The sequence below is a fragment of the Amaranthus tricolor genome, chromosome 11, assembly GCF_026212465.1.
Source record: "Amaranthus tricolor cultivar Red isolate AtriRed21 chromosome 11, ASM2621246v1, whole genome shotgun sequence".
Taxonomy (NCBI): domain Eukaryota; kingdom Viridiplantae; phylum Streptophyta; class Magnoliopsida; order Caryophyllales; family Amaranthaceae; genus Amaranthus; species Amaranthus tricolor.
The window spans coordinates 26,074,404-26,091,475 of NC_080057.1; the positions used below are offsets into that span (position 1 = coordinate 26,074,404).

Sequence of the window (17,072 nt, forward strand, 5' to 3'; positions counted from 1 at the left end):
CTAAATGCTACTTAAAACACTAAGCGGGACAAACTCAAAGTTGATAGATTTAGAATAAGATGCCTCTAAAAATAATTTTTTTAAAATAATATCTCAATGTTGAAATTAAAATTGAAACAACAATTTTTAATTTCAATTTTTTTCCTTTTAAGAAGATGAGTAACATGTTTTTAGCGATCTTGAACAAGTCTAATTAGTAATTACATCCTCTAATAACAATTAGCATACTTAAATCCATGGGAGATTCTTAATCATTCTCCCTTAGAAATTGTTCTCAAAACATATAATTCCTATATATATAAAAGCATCATAGAGACTTAATTAATTGCAAAAAGTGACATCATTGCGTCCCTTTAATTCAACTATAATGAAACCTTAAGCTTCTACATATCATTAATAGAAGTAGGTTTACCAATGAGATTATAAGCTTAGACTTATGAGTTAATAATAAATAGGTTGTTTAGTAAGTGTATTTAAACAAATTCTTCAAAGAGTTTCTTCATGTCAAACTTTCCATGGTTACTCTCTACGGCATTGACTATTTGTTGAAACGTCGAAACACTGCATGGAACAATAATACCATTTTGTTGCTCAAATCCAAACTCATCATATGACTTTTCCAACAAAATTTTAAAGAGGGGATGAGAAAGAAAGTTCGTTGGAACGACGAATCTTTCTCTTTCTCTTTCCTTTCCAACATATACTGCGAAAAATCCAGTTGGAGTTTTTGCGGGGCTTAATCCATCTTCGGAGGATCCTTTGACTAACAAAAATTGACGATGATCAAATTCTTGGATGGATGTCTTGCTTTTCTTGGCAAGACTAGTGAAAGGTTTTACTCTAATTTTCTTCAACATGTTTAGAAAAAGAGGGAAAAATAATTGGGTTAGTTTGTTGAATGTTAAGATAGAGGAAAAGAGAATGCAAGTTGGAGAGGTATATATTGCAATTTGTGAATTGGGAAATATACAAGAATAAGGGGTATTTATGTCTTTTTCAAGGGCATTATGTTGACTTGAAACAATATAGAAAATGGAAAATATTGTCTATATTCAATCATTATGGTTGTTCTATTTGGTCTTTGTTGATTCTTTAAGGGGAATTGGTTAGTTCATTTCTTTTAGTTTGTGCCAATTTTGTTGTTATAGGTTAGGTCCACCGGAAAATAAAGATTATGTGAGAATCAAACTTAAAATCTTACTTGAGAAAACTGAAATTTATTTTAGTTAAGATAAATTTTAATTTTTTAGTTTGTATCATTTTTATTATTTTAAGTTCTCCCAATTGAAAAGAAAAATATAAAATTAAAAATGTAAATGGTTTGGTGAATATTCTTTATTTCCTTGGATTTAATTGAGTTTAGGAAAAAACTTTGCTAATTTGAACCAATTAGGTTTGTTACGTATATATGTTAATTAGTTAGACTTGTAAAGTTTGTAGGTGCATCACTAAATTTTGTTCAAAATATGTGTTTTGGTTCTAAATTTTATTTAAAAATTAATCTGATACATACAACAATTTTAATAAGATAGATAAGTGTAAAACTGTAAATATTAATTATACTACCTAAATAAAATAAAAAGAGAAATTATTACCAAATTTTACGTTGGTTAATGTAATTAACTTTGTTATATTTATTTTTAGTTTTCTTAAATTTGAAGTATGCAATGTGATATATTTATAGATAATTAACATATATATGTTGAAACTAAAGGGCCTGTTTGTCATCGTATGACTTTAAAAATAAAATTATAGTAATATCAAATGTACTCTAAACTATTAAAATAACTAAATTTTTAATTAAATTGGTCCGTTTTAAGTATTAATGTACTCTACACACCTCAATTCTCTTGAATAGGCACATGGGTTAGTATATACTTGTCAACTGATAATAGACTCCATCAAACTCAAAGCATGACATAAATATTTGGTACAGAATAGTACTCTTTAAGGGGAAATGAAAGTATAGTCCTTAAGACTTAGGACATTGATGTATCACCAACTACTCATATAACTTATAACATCCTTCAATCATGGATTAAGTTATCAATAATCAAAGATAATTACAATACTATAATTAGTCTTATGCGACTATATCCTCTTGGTTATTACTTAATTATAGTATTAGTTAGGGACCAACTTTCTTATAGCAAAGTTAGTAATGTCAATGGTATAAATGAGATAGATACTCAGATCTTGTTTTAGTTGGAATATGCATCACTTTTATTATGATCAACTCAAATTTGATTTTCACTACCCTTTTCCTTCCCAAATTCTTCAACCTTTCGTGTTAAATTTTATCTTGGTGTCAAAATTATAAGACTTTTAAAAATAACATGTTAATACCTTAACACCAATTATTATTTAGGCTAGATATGAAAGACTTAACTTCACTAATAAAAGATATACTTTTTGATTGACCATTATTGCGAATATTATCAGTGACTTCAAATAAATAAGAAACACAAATGATTCAAAGCGTCACTTTACAATATATCCAAAAATTAAAGAGTTAAAACTTACAATCAACTTAACCTTTTGGCTGAAATAATTTATTGACATGATGTTAATAGCCAACGTACACGATAAAAGGTCTCGAGTTCAAATCACTTAATCCATTCCACATTTAAGTGACATATATCTTGCCAGGTATGAAGAAATTAGGTGTTACATCCATACATTCACACTTCTAACTTAAATAACTCTCGTATAAAAACACGATAGAGTATATAATATGTCGCTCTAATACAACGTCAAGGAGTCATCCAAAGTAACTAGCTAAAAACTTAAGATAATGGTTATAACCCCAAATATGTTACATACTCGATCAATTCGAACCATTGGCGAAACATAGAATGGGTGGGAGGGAGCTTCGTTGCTCTATCTTTCTTCTCGAATATAATAAATATGTAAAATGGCACCATTAAATAACATAAAATAATGATTGAATTAATTGTAAAATTATTCTTTTTATAACTAACAGATCATCATAAGTTCAAAATTTATTGATCATCTTTAACATTTAATCCAAATGTCGCCAATCCATCACCCATCCGAACACACATTGTTGGGTAAGAAGTAAAACAAAAATGATGATTAGGCAGAATGTTGTTGGGTAGTTGGTTGTTGCCGGCTGTTTACTTAAATATAAGAGCCTAAGAGGGAGGAAATCATCAAGATTTGAAAGCAAAGGTTTAAATCACTTGAAAAAACCAAACATGGTACAAGAGTTGAGCCCCACAACGTGAGACCTCAAAGTATACGACCAAGTACGGCTACCCAAAATTTAAGAGAGCATGTTCATATCATTGGACGTGCATAGAGCTAAGGATTGCGTTTTGCTCTATCTCAGATGAATCTGTCTCATTTTCTATTTAAGTTCGTTTCAATATATTTATCTTATTTATAATTTTAGTATGATCTAAACACTTTTCAATTTTATATATTCTCTTTGTTTTTAAATATTTTCTACTTTAATTTATTGTATATAATTTATTAGTCTTCGTGCCAAAAGCAAATGAGATAAAACAATGGATCTAGGTCCTAGGGTCACCATTAATGACAAATCAGAACTAATATTATCACTATATAAATAATAAATAATTATACATATGAGTTGACTTGGTATTAGTTGAAAATTTTCATTTTACTTTACGATAGGGACTTGATTCTCATTACATATATGAAAATTGTTTTTTCATTCCTCTTTTGTCTATAGAGGATTATCCTAAACTCTAAACATTAAACACTTTTAGAACACCAAATAAATAAAGCTACTCATCACCCACTTTTAGTGTAGTTATCATTTACAAACTATTCATTTTAAAAAAGTTAACCTGAGTTAGAGTTGGAGTCAAATTCATTCGACTAAGGGTTTTATGTACTAAATCAATTTTGAGTAGAACACAGTTTGTTTCATATTATTTACAAATTACAAATTTTCTGATAAATTTGAAAATAAAATCAAAAAATTAAAAGTAATTTTACATATAGAAAATATAATATACAATATAGATTCTATTACCAACATTAGACATAGACACATATAGGATAAAAATTAGGAAGTTAAGTCCTATTCGTAAGTAAGCAAGTGATTGATTATAATCTTAGGTGTATATGAATCCCCGTATTTTAAATAACAAAGTACATGTTAATTCATTTTATGTGTACACAAAAGCAATAAAAAATAATGAATATTAAATAAGTAATATTTATTCGAGAATGGAGACAAATAATCCAAGCAGCATAAATTAGAAGAAATTGAATAGGACTAAATGAGTCAGTTTGATTCCAAACGAATCAAGCCCAAATCGTTCAAACTACATCTCAATCCATTCTGATACTAGTCCAATCTAGTTTTGGGGAGGTGCACATTGCTACTCAATGTGGGTTGTGAACTTGTGATTGATTGGATCATATGTCCAACAACTACACAATAAATAGTATCGTTCCTGACAATTTGTGCGTTTTAGGCGAAAAATAAAAAAAATCCCTTATATAAGTAAAATTTCGGTTATTTTTTCATTAACTGTGTAGTTTAGTAAACATGCGCTTAACTGAGAAATCTAATGCTGCCAGTTCGATCCATGCTAGAACTACTTATGCAAATACTAATTTTTAATTATAAGAATTAATTCAATTTGGGCCCCCTTTATGAGCTGGGCCCCAGGCGGTTGCACCTCAAAACTACCCTTAAAACGACCCTGCTACACATTGTAACAACCCGACTTACCGTTGACAAAGTAAACAGGGTCATCACGGGGTCCAAGAAACTGAAATCACACTTCCAAAACTTGAACAAAAGGGGTCACCAACTCTTTAACGTAACTAACTCAGCTAAATCTCAAAACAAGCATCTGACTAAAATACAAGATAATCATACAATTCTTTACAAGTCCAATATAACAAACACAACCAAATCAAATTTACATTTATCCAAAATCCTAATACAAAACTACAAATTCCTACGTGCTCAGCTCTATATACATCCTTGGAACCTCTAATCACCTCCGCTAATCCATTATTTTCAACTAGTTCCGATCTGTAGACAAATTAAAAGTTGGAAACCACAGAGGGTCAGATTAAACTGAATGAGAAGTAACAATCCAAAACAACAAAACACAGTAATTCAAATCATAGGTTTAAAAGCAACATCAGTTTCCTAGATCTATGTGCGCACAGGGAGTCTAGTTTGAGAGGTGCCCTATAGCTCTAAGACTATGTCACTCTCAGGTGAAGTCAGTCAATATCTGAATGACAATTCGCTTCAAAAATAGGGAGCAGGGAACAATGTTCCTCAACTCCGTCAATGACCAGCTCGCAAGCCCGATCCATTGACCATATCATAATATCAACATAAGCATTCACAACAACATTTGTCTCAACAATTTCCAATTCAAAAGAGCTTTAGTAAAAAGTTCATTTTCAAGAATGTAGTCTGGCTAGACCTTTTAAGGGACTGCTACTACTCACCAAGAACGCTTCAAGTAGTTAAATTTGGTTCTTCGCGATCACCAGAAGGGTTCCTTAATGATGTCGCCTCCTGAAGCATAACAAATATAACATCACAACAAAGAATATGATGATACTACAAACTAGGTTCATATAACTCATTGCATCTCCTCCTACGACAACATCTTAGTTCAAGCTTTTATTCTAATATTTCTAATTACAAAGATTGCGCAAATTCCAACTCCAACCCCCAAAATCATCAAAATGTATAACCTTGTTTAAGACTAGCTTATATTCTTATAAAAATCATACGTCTCCATATTTCCTTTGCATTTCTAATTCAAACACTTCTATGTTCATCTAGACTCAAAACCAAGAATATTTAAAAGAATCCAAGAGACCAAAATCAAGAATGACAAACCATCTAATTAGAAAATACAGCTAATTCATCCAATCACTAATGATTTCCACACAAACTCTAGATTCTTTCAAAACCATCTAATAACGCTAACCAATCAAAACCAAGTCATTAAAGTAGGCTCCTACTAAAATTATAATCTACAACTAATTTTTCATCATAACATAACTTACTAGTAACACACTTCCCACAAATTTCTCAATTAAGAACTCATCCAATTTACTCATACAAATTTTTAAGATTCATCAAAATTTTAAGGCTTAATACATGGTAAAGGAATATGCAAGTGAAAGTATGCCAATGAAATCAACCTCATATGAATAAAAACACAAACATTGAGAAAGAAGAGAAAAGAAATCAAGAAGGGTTTAATTTCTGTTTTGATGATCAGCAAGGAACACAACAAAACAGGCTTCAAAAATTGATGTTTGTCTTGAATTTTCGATGCTTAAACAAACAAGACCAAATTCCACTTGTTTTTCCCCATTTCGCCTGGACAGAGACTTGGGAAAGGAAAGGGTTCGATTGCTATCTTGCTGATTTCTACTTCAATGGAATAAAATCCTACAAGGATGTTGATATTACATGAAATTCCAATCAAAGATGGCTAGGGTTCGAATCTTGAGGAGAAAATCAGAATATTAAAGAAGAATAGAATAAAATTACAAATAGAAATTGAGAGATTCAAACCTTAGTTTGTTTACACCAACAATCAACAAGAAGAGTAAGGCTTCCATGGAACTTGGTTTACTCGAAAATCAATGGATTGAATAAGAAAGAAGACCAAGAACTCTGCCAATTTTAGAAGGAATGGCGTGAATGAGGAAGGTGCTCTTGGTTCTTGGGTTTTGATATGCTCATACAAATAGGAGGGAGAAGAAAAATGGTTGCCTGGTAGTTTTGGGTTGGTACACGTGAGGAAGAAGAGAGGAGGTTTATATTATTTATTTATTTATTTTTTATTTTTAATTTTTTTTTCAATTTGAAAGAAGAGGAAAAGAAAAGGGGAATTAAATTGAGAATATTTTATGTCATGTGTTTTTAAGATCATTCTCACATTAATAATTTTCCTTAACTCACTCGTTTTAAATTATTAATTTTCCAAATGTTACACACATACTGTCTATTTATCTGTTTTAATGAAATTTCTGATCTGATAAAAGTAACTTTATAAGTTTTAATTTCAAATAGTGGGCGAATAAACGAACAAGTTGGTGAACAAAAAATGCGAATCAAATAATGAGAGTTGGGTTTTGCTAGTGCTTGAGGGCTTATTTTTTTTACCATTGTGAGTTGGAGTTGTGATAAGAGTTTGATTTGCATCATTTACGTGAAAAATTAATTTTTTCTTTCTTTTTTCTTATAGGGTTTTCTAACTTATTCATAAATCAATAAATAATAAGATCAAGAATAAGTCTAATATAGACCTAGTGTACACTATTTTTATTGTGCATAACTTCTTAGTCGGCTCTTCACTAGCCTATATTATTTATTCTTTATTTCACTAACCCACACTTTCTAATCAATACTCACTAAGTTAAAGTTGGTGCATGCACACTTTTAGTGTGCATTAAATTCACACAAAACCAACTCCTAAAATAAATTAAATCAATGTGATTGAATATAAAGGGTAGTCTAACAATGTTTATTTCATTTACCTTGTTTAACATCAATTAGATTTTTTTGGTTATTAAGCTAGTTGTAAAACTCATATGTTAACAAAGAACTTTGATAAAATCAGTTATTAGTTATTGTGTTGGTTGTTTTTTAGAAAAAAAAAATTTTTAAATGAAAAATCACAAAAAATTACTACTTAGTTACTTTTTCATAAAACTAAAAAAAATCAACATTCAATTAGCTTAAATAGCTTTACCTTTATCAAATAGAAGTTCATATAAAATTAATTGTTGGCATGACTACTTCATGCAAAATGTATTTCCACGTGTATAATCACGTCAAAAAATTAATATCACGTATATAACCATTTTAATCAAGTCACCTACAAATATGAAATCATATCAAGAGAATTTGACTTGATAATCATTTTGACCAAATTCGGATTGTCAGATGCTTTTTTTTCTATATTAAATTAAAATCTTTAAATTATGATGAAATGACTCAGACATTCACGCTTCCAGACTTCCTAAAACCCCAAGAAATCCACCCCCAATTGCTCTTCAGTCTCTACTGTTCTAGGGTTTAAAGATGAGTAGATCAGGCCAACCTCCAGATCTCAAGAAGTCAGTATTCTTTCTATATGCCAATTCTTCTCTCTCTCTCTCTCTTTTTAATTTTTTTTAATTTCTCTTTTCTGCTATATTGATTATTATTTATCATCTTATTGCTAATTTTTCTCTGTTTTTGGGGTGGGTTTCAGATACATGGACAAGAAGCTCCAAAGTAAGTTTCTTTATCCATTATTACTCATTAATTTTTCTGGGTAGTGTTTGTAATCATGTTTTTTACAACTTTGGATTATTGTAGCGCTAATACTCGGGTGAAGAATTTTTTTTAAGAGTTACAATTTGATGCCCAAATTTTGAATTTGTAGCAGTTAGGGGATTTTATTTGGTGATTATTAGTTTGCTGAAGTGGTGGATGGATTTTGAGCATTTTAGACATTTAATTTTGAATTTGGTTTTTTAGACCTAATTTGCATCTAGGGTTTATCTGGGTAGTTATATTTGCGTTGTTTGGGAATCGGGGGTGATAGACTGATAGTTCTAATTTGCATGTGTTATTGTTGGAAATGCTTCACATGTGAGACAAGATCCCACGTCGATAAAATAGTGAGTTGTGGACTTGCATATATATTGGGTGAGCTAATCCTCCTACTGCCATTTGATTTTGGGAATCATTGAACCTCACCAAGTGTATGTGGAAGTCTAACGCTCATGACCCGTGGGTTTGTGGGCCCGAGCTTACGGGTGTCCCGTGTCCACACGAGTGGACCAAGGTGAGATTATGTGACAAATGGTTACGGCCTAATAGTTATTACAGTGTCACCTCTGGACAGTCTTTGTATGTGATTGAAAAGCATGATAACCCATTACAAGTCATCAAACAGAACAAGATTAGCGGTGCAAATCCAAGATCTAGTGTCGGGTGGACCAAACACTTATCTCTGCATGTGGTAAAACAAACATATTAACCATTCTTTTGTGTTATATGTTATACAATTTATTATTAGTATAGTTTTTAATCAAATGATTTGCCCCGTGGACGTATCCTAGACAAGGGTGGGGCTTTTAGTGAATCGACTGTTATTTTTTTGACTTAATTGCATACGTCTATGTGTTTGATGAGCTATATTTCAACTTTTAGCATAACACGATGGATAAATATATTTGTTGCTTTCGGTCATTAAGTTCCGGTTATGCAAGGGATGAGATATGTTTCCTATTCTCTAGTCATGATTTGTGTAGAAAACCAAACATAAATCCTTGCTTACTTAAAGGGACTACCCTTAATTCTCATAGGGCAGTGCTTGTTAGGCTAACCGACAACCAACGCTTATAGAGATTCCAATTTGTGTCAAACTCCTGCTGCATAACGAACAACTTTCTTTTGGGAATACAATTTCGTGTCTTTTGAAGATGAGGTTTTAGTTCGAGCGGAATTGTGCACATGAGAAGTTTTTGTATGCAAAGTCTTTGTTGCGGAAGGAACAATTTACCGTTTCTCTTCTACAATGATTTTATGACTTGATTTTTGTTCCTGGCTTACCTAGCGTTCAACATCGTCCCCTAAAAACTAAACCCGATACCTCAAATAACAGAAATTAGTCTGTATGTTAATTGTGATCCTCTTCTTTTTCTCTTGCAGTCAAACTGAATGCAAATAGGATGGTAGTGGGCACACTTCGCGGTTTTGATCAGTTTATGAATCTCGTGGTTGACAACACAGTGGAAGTTAACGGCAATGAGAATAATGAGATAGGCATGGTGGTAAGTTGAATGATTCTGATCTCTTACTTTTGGTGACTTACGTCTCTTTGAGCGTCAGAACTCACTAAACTCCGCGTTCTTTTTCACGTAGGTTATCAGAGGAAATAGCGTCGTGACTGTTGAAGCGCTTGAGCCAGTAACTAAAAACTTGTAATTTTTACCAGCATTGGTTTATGCTTTCTTATTGTGGACATCAACTGGTTAATCTGATCCCTTGGGGGTGTGGTTTTTTTTTTTTTTTTTTTTTTTTTTTTTTTGGGAATAGCTGGGTTTTGGTGACAAAACTTGAACTCGTTTGTTTGTATTCTGTTATTAGTTCTTGGTAATGTAATTTGGGTTTTGTTTAATTCATAGCTTTCACCTCGATTTTCGTATTGTAGTAAATTTAAAGAGACAAAGAAGTATGTTACTGCAATTCTGATAAAGATTTACAAAGCTTTACAAAGAAAGTGTAGTCGGTAGTGAATAGTTTTTTTATTTTTTTAACTCGGGCAATAAAAACATATACCTAAAACAGCTAAAAGGTTATATGTGACAATGAAAGGGAATCTCAAGAGGATTTGTCATGATAGAATAGCTTATATATATATTTTTGTCCTAATCAGATTTGCTATATTTTTCGTTGTCACATAATTATTTTTAAAATGAAATATAATAGTATAATAAAATAATGTCCTAATGAGGTAGGGATAATAACCCTTGATTTAAGTTGGACCAAATGGATATGAACTTAGTTTCATTAAAGAATTACAAAGGGTGGTAGTGAGCAGTGATGGTTGGTTTGCATAGGTAACCAAGAACTTAATAATGGTATTGAACACATTACCTACTACTTGAATACCATGCATCTTTCCTAAATTATCCAAAATTGGTGGTACTCTTATCTATCATTTTGAATGCTATTGAAAAATATACATAATATAAGATATTTTAAATATCTCATTTGATTTTTACATGTTTATAAATGCACTAATTTAAGCTTAATAGTGATAATTGTATGTAATTAAAAACTCTAGAGTACAAGAAAGAATATTAATAAATTTTATATTGAGACGAATCAAATGAGATTTTATTTGACTATGTTTTAATTTGTGAATTAAGAATAAAATACTAATTAAAAGTGATCGATTAGCAATAAGAAACAATGAAAAGAAACAAAGAAAGTATAAAATCAAATATACTTTTCAACAAAAAATAAAATAAAAGCTAATGTTATCCCTATTTGTGTAATAGTGCTCCTATGACATTACTTGATAATCAAATTACATTACTTCTATTATATTATATCCTTTATTTACTTGCAACGTTTGCTTTTTCACACAGTTTAATATACTAATTTAATTCTTAATATCTTTAATTATGTATAATAAAAAATTATAAAAATTTAATATTAATAATTTTTGCAATGAGATGAATCAAATAAAATTTCACTTAACTAGGTTTCAACTTATAGATTAAAAACTAATGACAAATTAAAAGGTGATGAATAAATAGTGGCATTTTGTCTAATATTACAACTAATATGAAACGAAGGAATTACATTTCTTTTAAAAAAGAACTCCAAGATTTTAAAACCTTTTGATTTAGATGGCGGCTTGATTTCTCAATGCATTCAACAAATAAAAATTATTATATCTTATATTTTGTTATTTAAAAAAAATATATAATTGTGATCTACTTAATTTACCAACTTTACATAAATTTTACTGAGCTCAGTTTATTTTTACTAACTTTACTTATTTTTATTGAATTTAACTTATTTTTAATTAATATAACCTATTTTTTTTATTGAACTTTACCTAAACTTATAAAATTCAACTTATTTTTTAGTAACAGAATTTGTCACCCCCTCTTTATTATCATATATAATTAATTAATACTTGTTAGTTAAAAGAATGAAAAAACTCCACTATATTAATACACAAATTATTGTGAGAGACCGTCTCTCATTAGGCTTACTCATTATATATTTTTAAAATACTGTAAGTAGGTATTAAGAATGATATAAATAGATATTTAAGATATTATAAATACGCATTAAGGATAATTTATATAGATATTAAAAATACAGTAAATCGATATTAATCTTTAATGAATTGGTTTAGAAATACTTCTATTAACAACACGATCTAGACCAGCTGATATTAATAACACATTAGTGACATTACTTATTTCTTCTTAATTCATCTTTATTTATTGCTCCGATATGACAATGGCACAAACAGCACCATTCTTTCTCTGTTTCATTCTCTGTTTTTAGCACACTAAATCCCTATAAATTCCCATATTATGGTACCAATTAAGGCTCAAAGCAAATTAAAGCCATAACCCAATATGAATTTGTAAAAAATAATTTTTTTGATGATGTGTTAGTCCCACCTTCCTTAAGATTACCATTTCTTCAATCCAACTCAACTTCTTCACCATTAAAAGTTTCACTCAAAAATCCCACCTTTCTTTCTTTATATGCACTTAATTTCCTAAAAGATCATTTTTTTTCCAAAAATAGATTGAATACTTGTGGGTATTTTTTATTTTGTAAGGTAAAATGAGTATAGAAGTAATACAATCTTCAAGTATAAGTTCAATACAATATGACCCCACAAGAAATGATGGTTTATACCAACACAATTTCATCAAGACTACTCCTTTGTCTTCTGTAGTTGCTGTTTTAGATACCAACAACAATACACAAATTCAAGAAGAAAGAGATTTTTATCAGTTTAAGTTTATTGGGTTGTTTGTAACAGCTTTTAAGAGATCTGTTTTTGGGTGTTCTTATTGTGAGATTAAAACAGGTTTTTTTGATTCATCCTCATCTTCTTCTGTTTCTGCTTCTTCGGGTGGAATGGAAATTGGATTACCTTCAAATGTAAGGCATGTTGTCCATGTCACTTTTGATAGATTCAATGGGTTTCTTGGTCTCCCTATTGAATTTGAGCCTGATGTTCCTAGAAGAGCTCCTAGTGCTAGGTAATTTCTTACAATTTTTTAGATGCATTTGTTTGAATGATTTGGTAGTTTGGATTGGGATTTGTTCTCAACAACTTATTTTTTCTCAATTTTAGTTGAATATGGTTAAAGGCATTCAAAACAGACCCGATAACCCGAAATTTAGTCCGAATTCAAAAATGATTTACAATTACCTTGAAAACAATATGGATACAAAATCATCTTCAAACCGACCCGAAACAAAATCATATTCAAACCGACCCGAAACATCTGACCTGAAACATAAGGTTTTTAAAACTAGGGTGTTTCTTGAAACTTATATCAGATTTATCTATACCCTTTGTTAATTTTTGTTAGCCTTTATTGTATTCTTAGAATCCTTGGCTATGATTTGAGTTACTGTGTTTCTGATTGCTGATGAGAAGCATAATCTTGGCTGTTGTTACCATCTTTCATACCATAGTGCAAACAAGGTTGCAACGTGTCACACTAGCCGCGTTGTAAAGGTTTTTAATACATTGAACCGATAATTCTCACGTTATTCACGTTATAAAGGTGTTAAAAGAACTGCATTTTTGGGCGTTTTGGGCGTTTTGAGCGTTTTGAGGTATATCTCATGCTTTTGGCTGATATTTATCGTTACAATAACCACACCATTCTTGTTACCACATTACCATGTCTGTTACTGAGAACACGACCATTACCGCATTTTTATACTACATCATACTACAAATTTGATCATAGAGCATAAATGTAATAGAGGTGGCTCCTCAGTCTTCCCCTTGGGTTCTCTAAATTGAATTGCTGGGGTGCAAGTGTTTCTTTTGTTGGTCAAGAATCAATAAGTCGAATGTGTACACCCCAAGAACAATACTCGAGTATGGTATTTCCGATTGATAGTCATTACATAGTGCAAAAAATACGGAAACAGTCGCGATTACGGTAAGGAAACAGTGATGTAGTTATCGTAACACCTAAATATTGCTCAAATCCATAAGATATCCCTTGATACGACCCAAAATGCGATTTTTTTCACCTTTACATCACAGGATTTATCGATTGGTTTAAATATGACTCATTATAATTAACCTTATGGGTATCGGATTTTCAAAAATGCACAAATATATTGCTAACTAGGATGATTTATAGCTGATTTTTGCATAATGGTTGAAGTAAAGTATGATCTTTGATTTCTTATGAAGACTGTTTTGGATTTAAGATTTAAGTATTCATTATACTATTATTCTTCTTGTCATAGTACCAAAGTGTTTGGAGTTTCGACCAATTCCATGCAACTTTCCTTTGACACTAGAGGAAATAGTGTGCCTACGATTCTCTTGCTAATGCAACATCGCTTGTATGCTTTAGGAGGTCTTCAAGTAAGTACCTTGGTACTTTCTTTTCTTTACGGTTTCTAGCTATTTGCGAGAATTTGTCCTTGATCTTTACATGTGTGTTGAACCAGTTCAACTGCTATTCTTCGGTGTTATATGTTACATGATTCAATATTTAAAGGGTTTTTAATCGAATGACCCGAGCCATGCTCTAGAATTCCCTGTAATTGGCCTTGATAATTAAGTTGTTTGAATGCAAACGATATGTGTTTTTAGGCGGAGGGAATTTTCCGAATCAATCCTGATAATGGGCAAGAAGAATATGTTAGAGATCAACTAAACCGAGGGCTAATTCCGGATGATGTTGATGTTCATTGCTTGGCCGGTTTAATAAAGGTAATGCTAAAGACATCATCACGAGCAATCGAATATAATTGTTTTCGGTTTGCTGAGGCAACACCTTGATTCACGAGGCATGTCTAGTCTGTATTAAGAAGAGTAAATTGCAACCACTTTATTTTGTGTTTATGATGTTTAGGCTTGGTTCAGAGAACTTCCAACTGGTATATTGGACTGTCTTTCACCCGAGCAAGTCGTGGAATCTCAAACGGAAGAGGAGTGCTTTCAGCTTGCGAGGCTTCTTCCGCCTACAGAAGCTGCTCTCTTGGATTGGGCTGTAAATGTAATGGCTGATGTTGCGGAGTTTGAATATCTGAACAAGATGAATCCACGTAATGTTGCTATGGTATTTGCTCCGAACATGACCCATGTGAGTTCAATCGACTGTTCTATATCGTGTGCGCACTCTTGAATTTATTGAATATGGGGTGTTTGGAAAACTGCTGATAGCTGATAGCTGATAACTGATTTGATCATCTGATTTTAGACACGTTGGTGGGAGCTGATTGTTCTAGATCACATGGTTTATAACAAGATGCTTTAACCAACTATCAGCTATCAGAGAGCGTTAGACGGTTTGACCATTCAAACTATTTTTCCAAATACCGTATATGAATATATGATCATTGGTTGGTTGACTATGTTCTCGTAAATCGTATTCTACTCGATTTGTGTTTTATTTTGATTAAAAAAACTCTATTTGTCGTCACTGCAGATGGCAGATCCTTTGACAGCGCTAATGCACGCAGTGCAAGTGATGAATTTCTTGAAAACACTCGTCGAAAGGACACTAAAAGATAGGGAAGATTCGTTATTAGATTCCGATCTTGAATCTTACAGCAGGGATCCTTCAGGTGACAGCCATTGTCGCACCTGCTTGCACACCATCCACGAGGAGAATAATGAAAGCAAGCCAGATGTTGCACAAGTCCACACTTCTGAACCCATGAACGGAACCACTTCAGTCGAGAAAGAAGAGGATTCCGCTAGAGACAAGAGTGTTCCGCCTGAAGACAACATTAAAACTAAGTCGTCCAACAAACAGAAGAATAGTAAAAGTGTTCGGACTTGTACAACCAAAAAGGGACTTAAAAACATCAGTAACGAAAAACTTCTGATTCAGGTGCCTAATAAGTCGGCCGAGAAAACTAAAGGAAGAATCGTTGCTACGAGTGTGAAACTTAGCAACAAGAGAATTGAAGCTCGACAATGAATTTAGTCGACTTCATTAGCTCCGCCTCCTTATTTTGGGGTCGATTTCATAGGGTGTATTTTTCTCGAGTCGAGGGTCTCACTGGCCAGAACCTCTTCCTCTTCTTCAATACGGGTATCTGGGTATGTGATCATATCTTCTATGAGTTGAATATACCGGATATGATGATGATGATTTGTACGAGTGAGTTGTGGATTTGCTGTGTGTTGTTGACTTGTTTGGAAGTTATAACCCCAGGAAACTGAAGTGATTGTTGTATCTTTTACAAACATAAGCCTCGTAGTCAAGGTGTATACTTGCAAAATAGCTTTGTATAGTTGGAAATTTCACATATACTAATAACAAAGTTTGTATGTAACTTATTTATGGAGTTTCTCATCATCAAAATTTTGGAGCAAAATGAGCTTGTAAGTTGTGATAATCCTTAAAATTAATGAATAGGAAAGCAAAGTGAATGAATTTCTTCACGATTTATTCATATATAATTTATACATGGTAAACTGTTGTGATAATTTGTCCCAATCGATGATTTATAGAAAACACTATTAATATTTACATGCTCATATTCACATACAAGCTAGCTTTTTTTTTACTAGTCATTCACTTGAAAGTGTGACATGCTATCATCACAAGTTACAAGCAAGTGTTATTATTTCTAATTTTTTTTTATAAAGATTATCATTAAAACTTCAATTTGTAAATTTTATTTTTTTTTCACTTAGTTTAGTTTAATGTTATGAAAATTAGTCCAATTTGTTTCTATACTTCACTTTGATTTTAAACTCAAAATGGCAAGAAATCAAACTAATTGTAAATACAAAACAAAAAAAGCATACTTTATCATGTATTCCATCTGCTCATTTTTTTCATTTTTTAATTGTTCCATTTCTTATTTTCATCAAATTTTTTTCTAATTATATATAAATTTTGGATATAATTAACCTTATTCATTCTCATTTTATTATTTTAATAATACTTAATTGCTTACGGTCCTTACATATCTTCTACTAACTTCATTTTAACATTTGTATATTGCTTATGATCTGCACATGTTTTCCATTAACTTAAGAAAATATTATTTTCATAATTGTGGTCTCTGTATTTTTTTCATTAGCTTTTAATATTTTTTAATGATTATGTTGCTTATTCTTTCTCCATCAAATTTATAGCTTTTAATATTTTTTAATGATTATGGTGCTTATTCTTTCTCTATCAAATTTATTATTCAATAAAATAATATAATCATTATCTAAAAAATTTTATTTTCCTTGATTCTCTTGAACAACCATTATTGAAAACAACTTAAAAAAACAAATGAAGTTAATGTCAAACTAGAGTAAAAATTAACATATTGCAAG

General features: G+C 31.2%; 2 protein-coding genes and 1 long non-coding RNA gene across 3 annotated transcripts; 2 read left to right on the forward strand and 1 right to left on the reverse strand.

Annotated features, from left to right (window-relative positions):
• Positions 1–4,961: 4,961 nt before the first annotated feature.
• LOC130827769 (uncharacterized) lies at positions 4,962–6,730 on the reverse strand. The gene is made up of 3 exons (XR_009047243.1): positions 6,560–6,730; positions 5,473–5,542; positions 4,962–5,041 (listed from the first exon to the last, which is right to left on the reverse strand). It is a non-coding gene; the product is annotated as an uncharacterized LOC130827769 (long non-coding RNA).
• A 1,161-nt stretch (positions 6,731–7,891) lies between these two features.
• LOC130827770 (probable small nuclear ribonucleoprotein G) lies at positions 7,892–10,161 on the forward strand. Its single transcript, XM_057693615.1, has 4 exons — positions 7,892–8,109; positions 8,247–8,269; positions 9,695–9,816; positions 9,908–10,161. The coding sequence occupies exons 1-4, from the start codon at positions 8,075–8,077 to the stop codon at positions 9,968–9,970; spliced, it is 243 nt and encodes an 80-aa protein (XP_057549598.1). The 5' UTR covers positions 7,892–8,074; the 3' UTR covers positions 9,971–10,161.
• Positions 10,162–12,001: 1,840 nt separating this feature from the next.
• On the forward strand, positions 12,002–16,194 carry LOC130827771 (rho GTPase-activating protein 5-like). Its single transcript, XM_057693616.1, has 5 exons — positions 12,002–12,789; positions 14,027–14,147; positions 14,379–14,498; positions 14,641–14,871; positions 15,217–16,194. The coding sequence occupies exons 1-5, from the start codon at positions 12,365–12,367 to the stop codon at positions 15,712–15,714; spliced, it is 1,395 nt and encodes a 464-aa protein (XP_057549599.1). The 5' UTR covers positions 12,002–12,364; the 3' UTR covers positions 15,715–16,194.
• Positions 16,195–17,072: the final 878 nt, after the last annotated feature.

Bases quoted from the DNA above. Each gene is read 5' to 3' on its own strand.
- LOC130827770 (XM_057693615.1), top strand. From the start codon at position 8,075: ATGAGTAGATCAGGCCAACCTCCAGATCTCAAGAA. The intron at 8,110-8,246 runs GTCAGTATTCTT...GGTGGGTTTCAG, and splicing joins CAACCTCCAGATCTCAAGAA to ATACATGGACAAGAAGCTCC. The intron at 8,270-9,694 runs GTAAGTTTCTTT...TTTCTCTTGCAG, and splicing joins CATGGACAAGAAGCTCCAAA to TCAAACTGAATGCAAATAGG.
- LOC130827771 (XM_057693616.1), top strand. From the start codon at position 12,365: ATGAGTATAGAAGTAATACAATCTTCAAGTATAAGTTCAATACAATAT. The intron at 14,499-14,640 runs GTAATGCTAAAG...TATGATGTTTAG, and splicing joins GCTTGGCCGGTTTAATAAAG to GCTTGGTTCAGAGAACTTCC. The intron at 14,872-15,216 runs GTGAGTTCAATC...TCGTCACTGCAG, and splicing joins TTGCTCCGAACATGACCCAT to ATGGCAGATCCTTTGACAGC.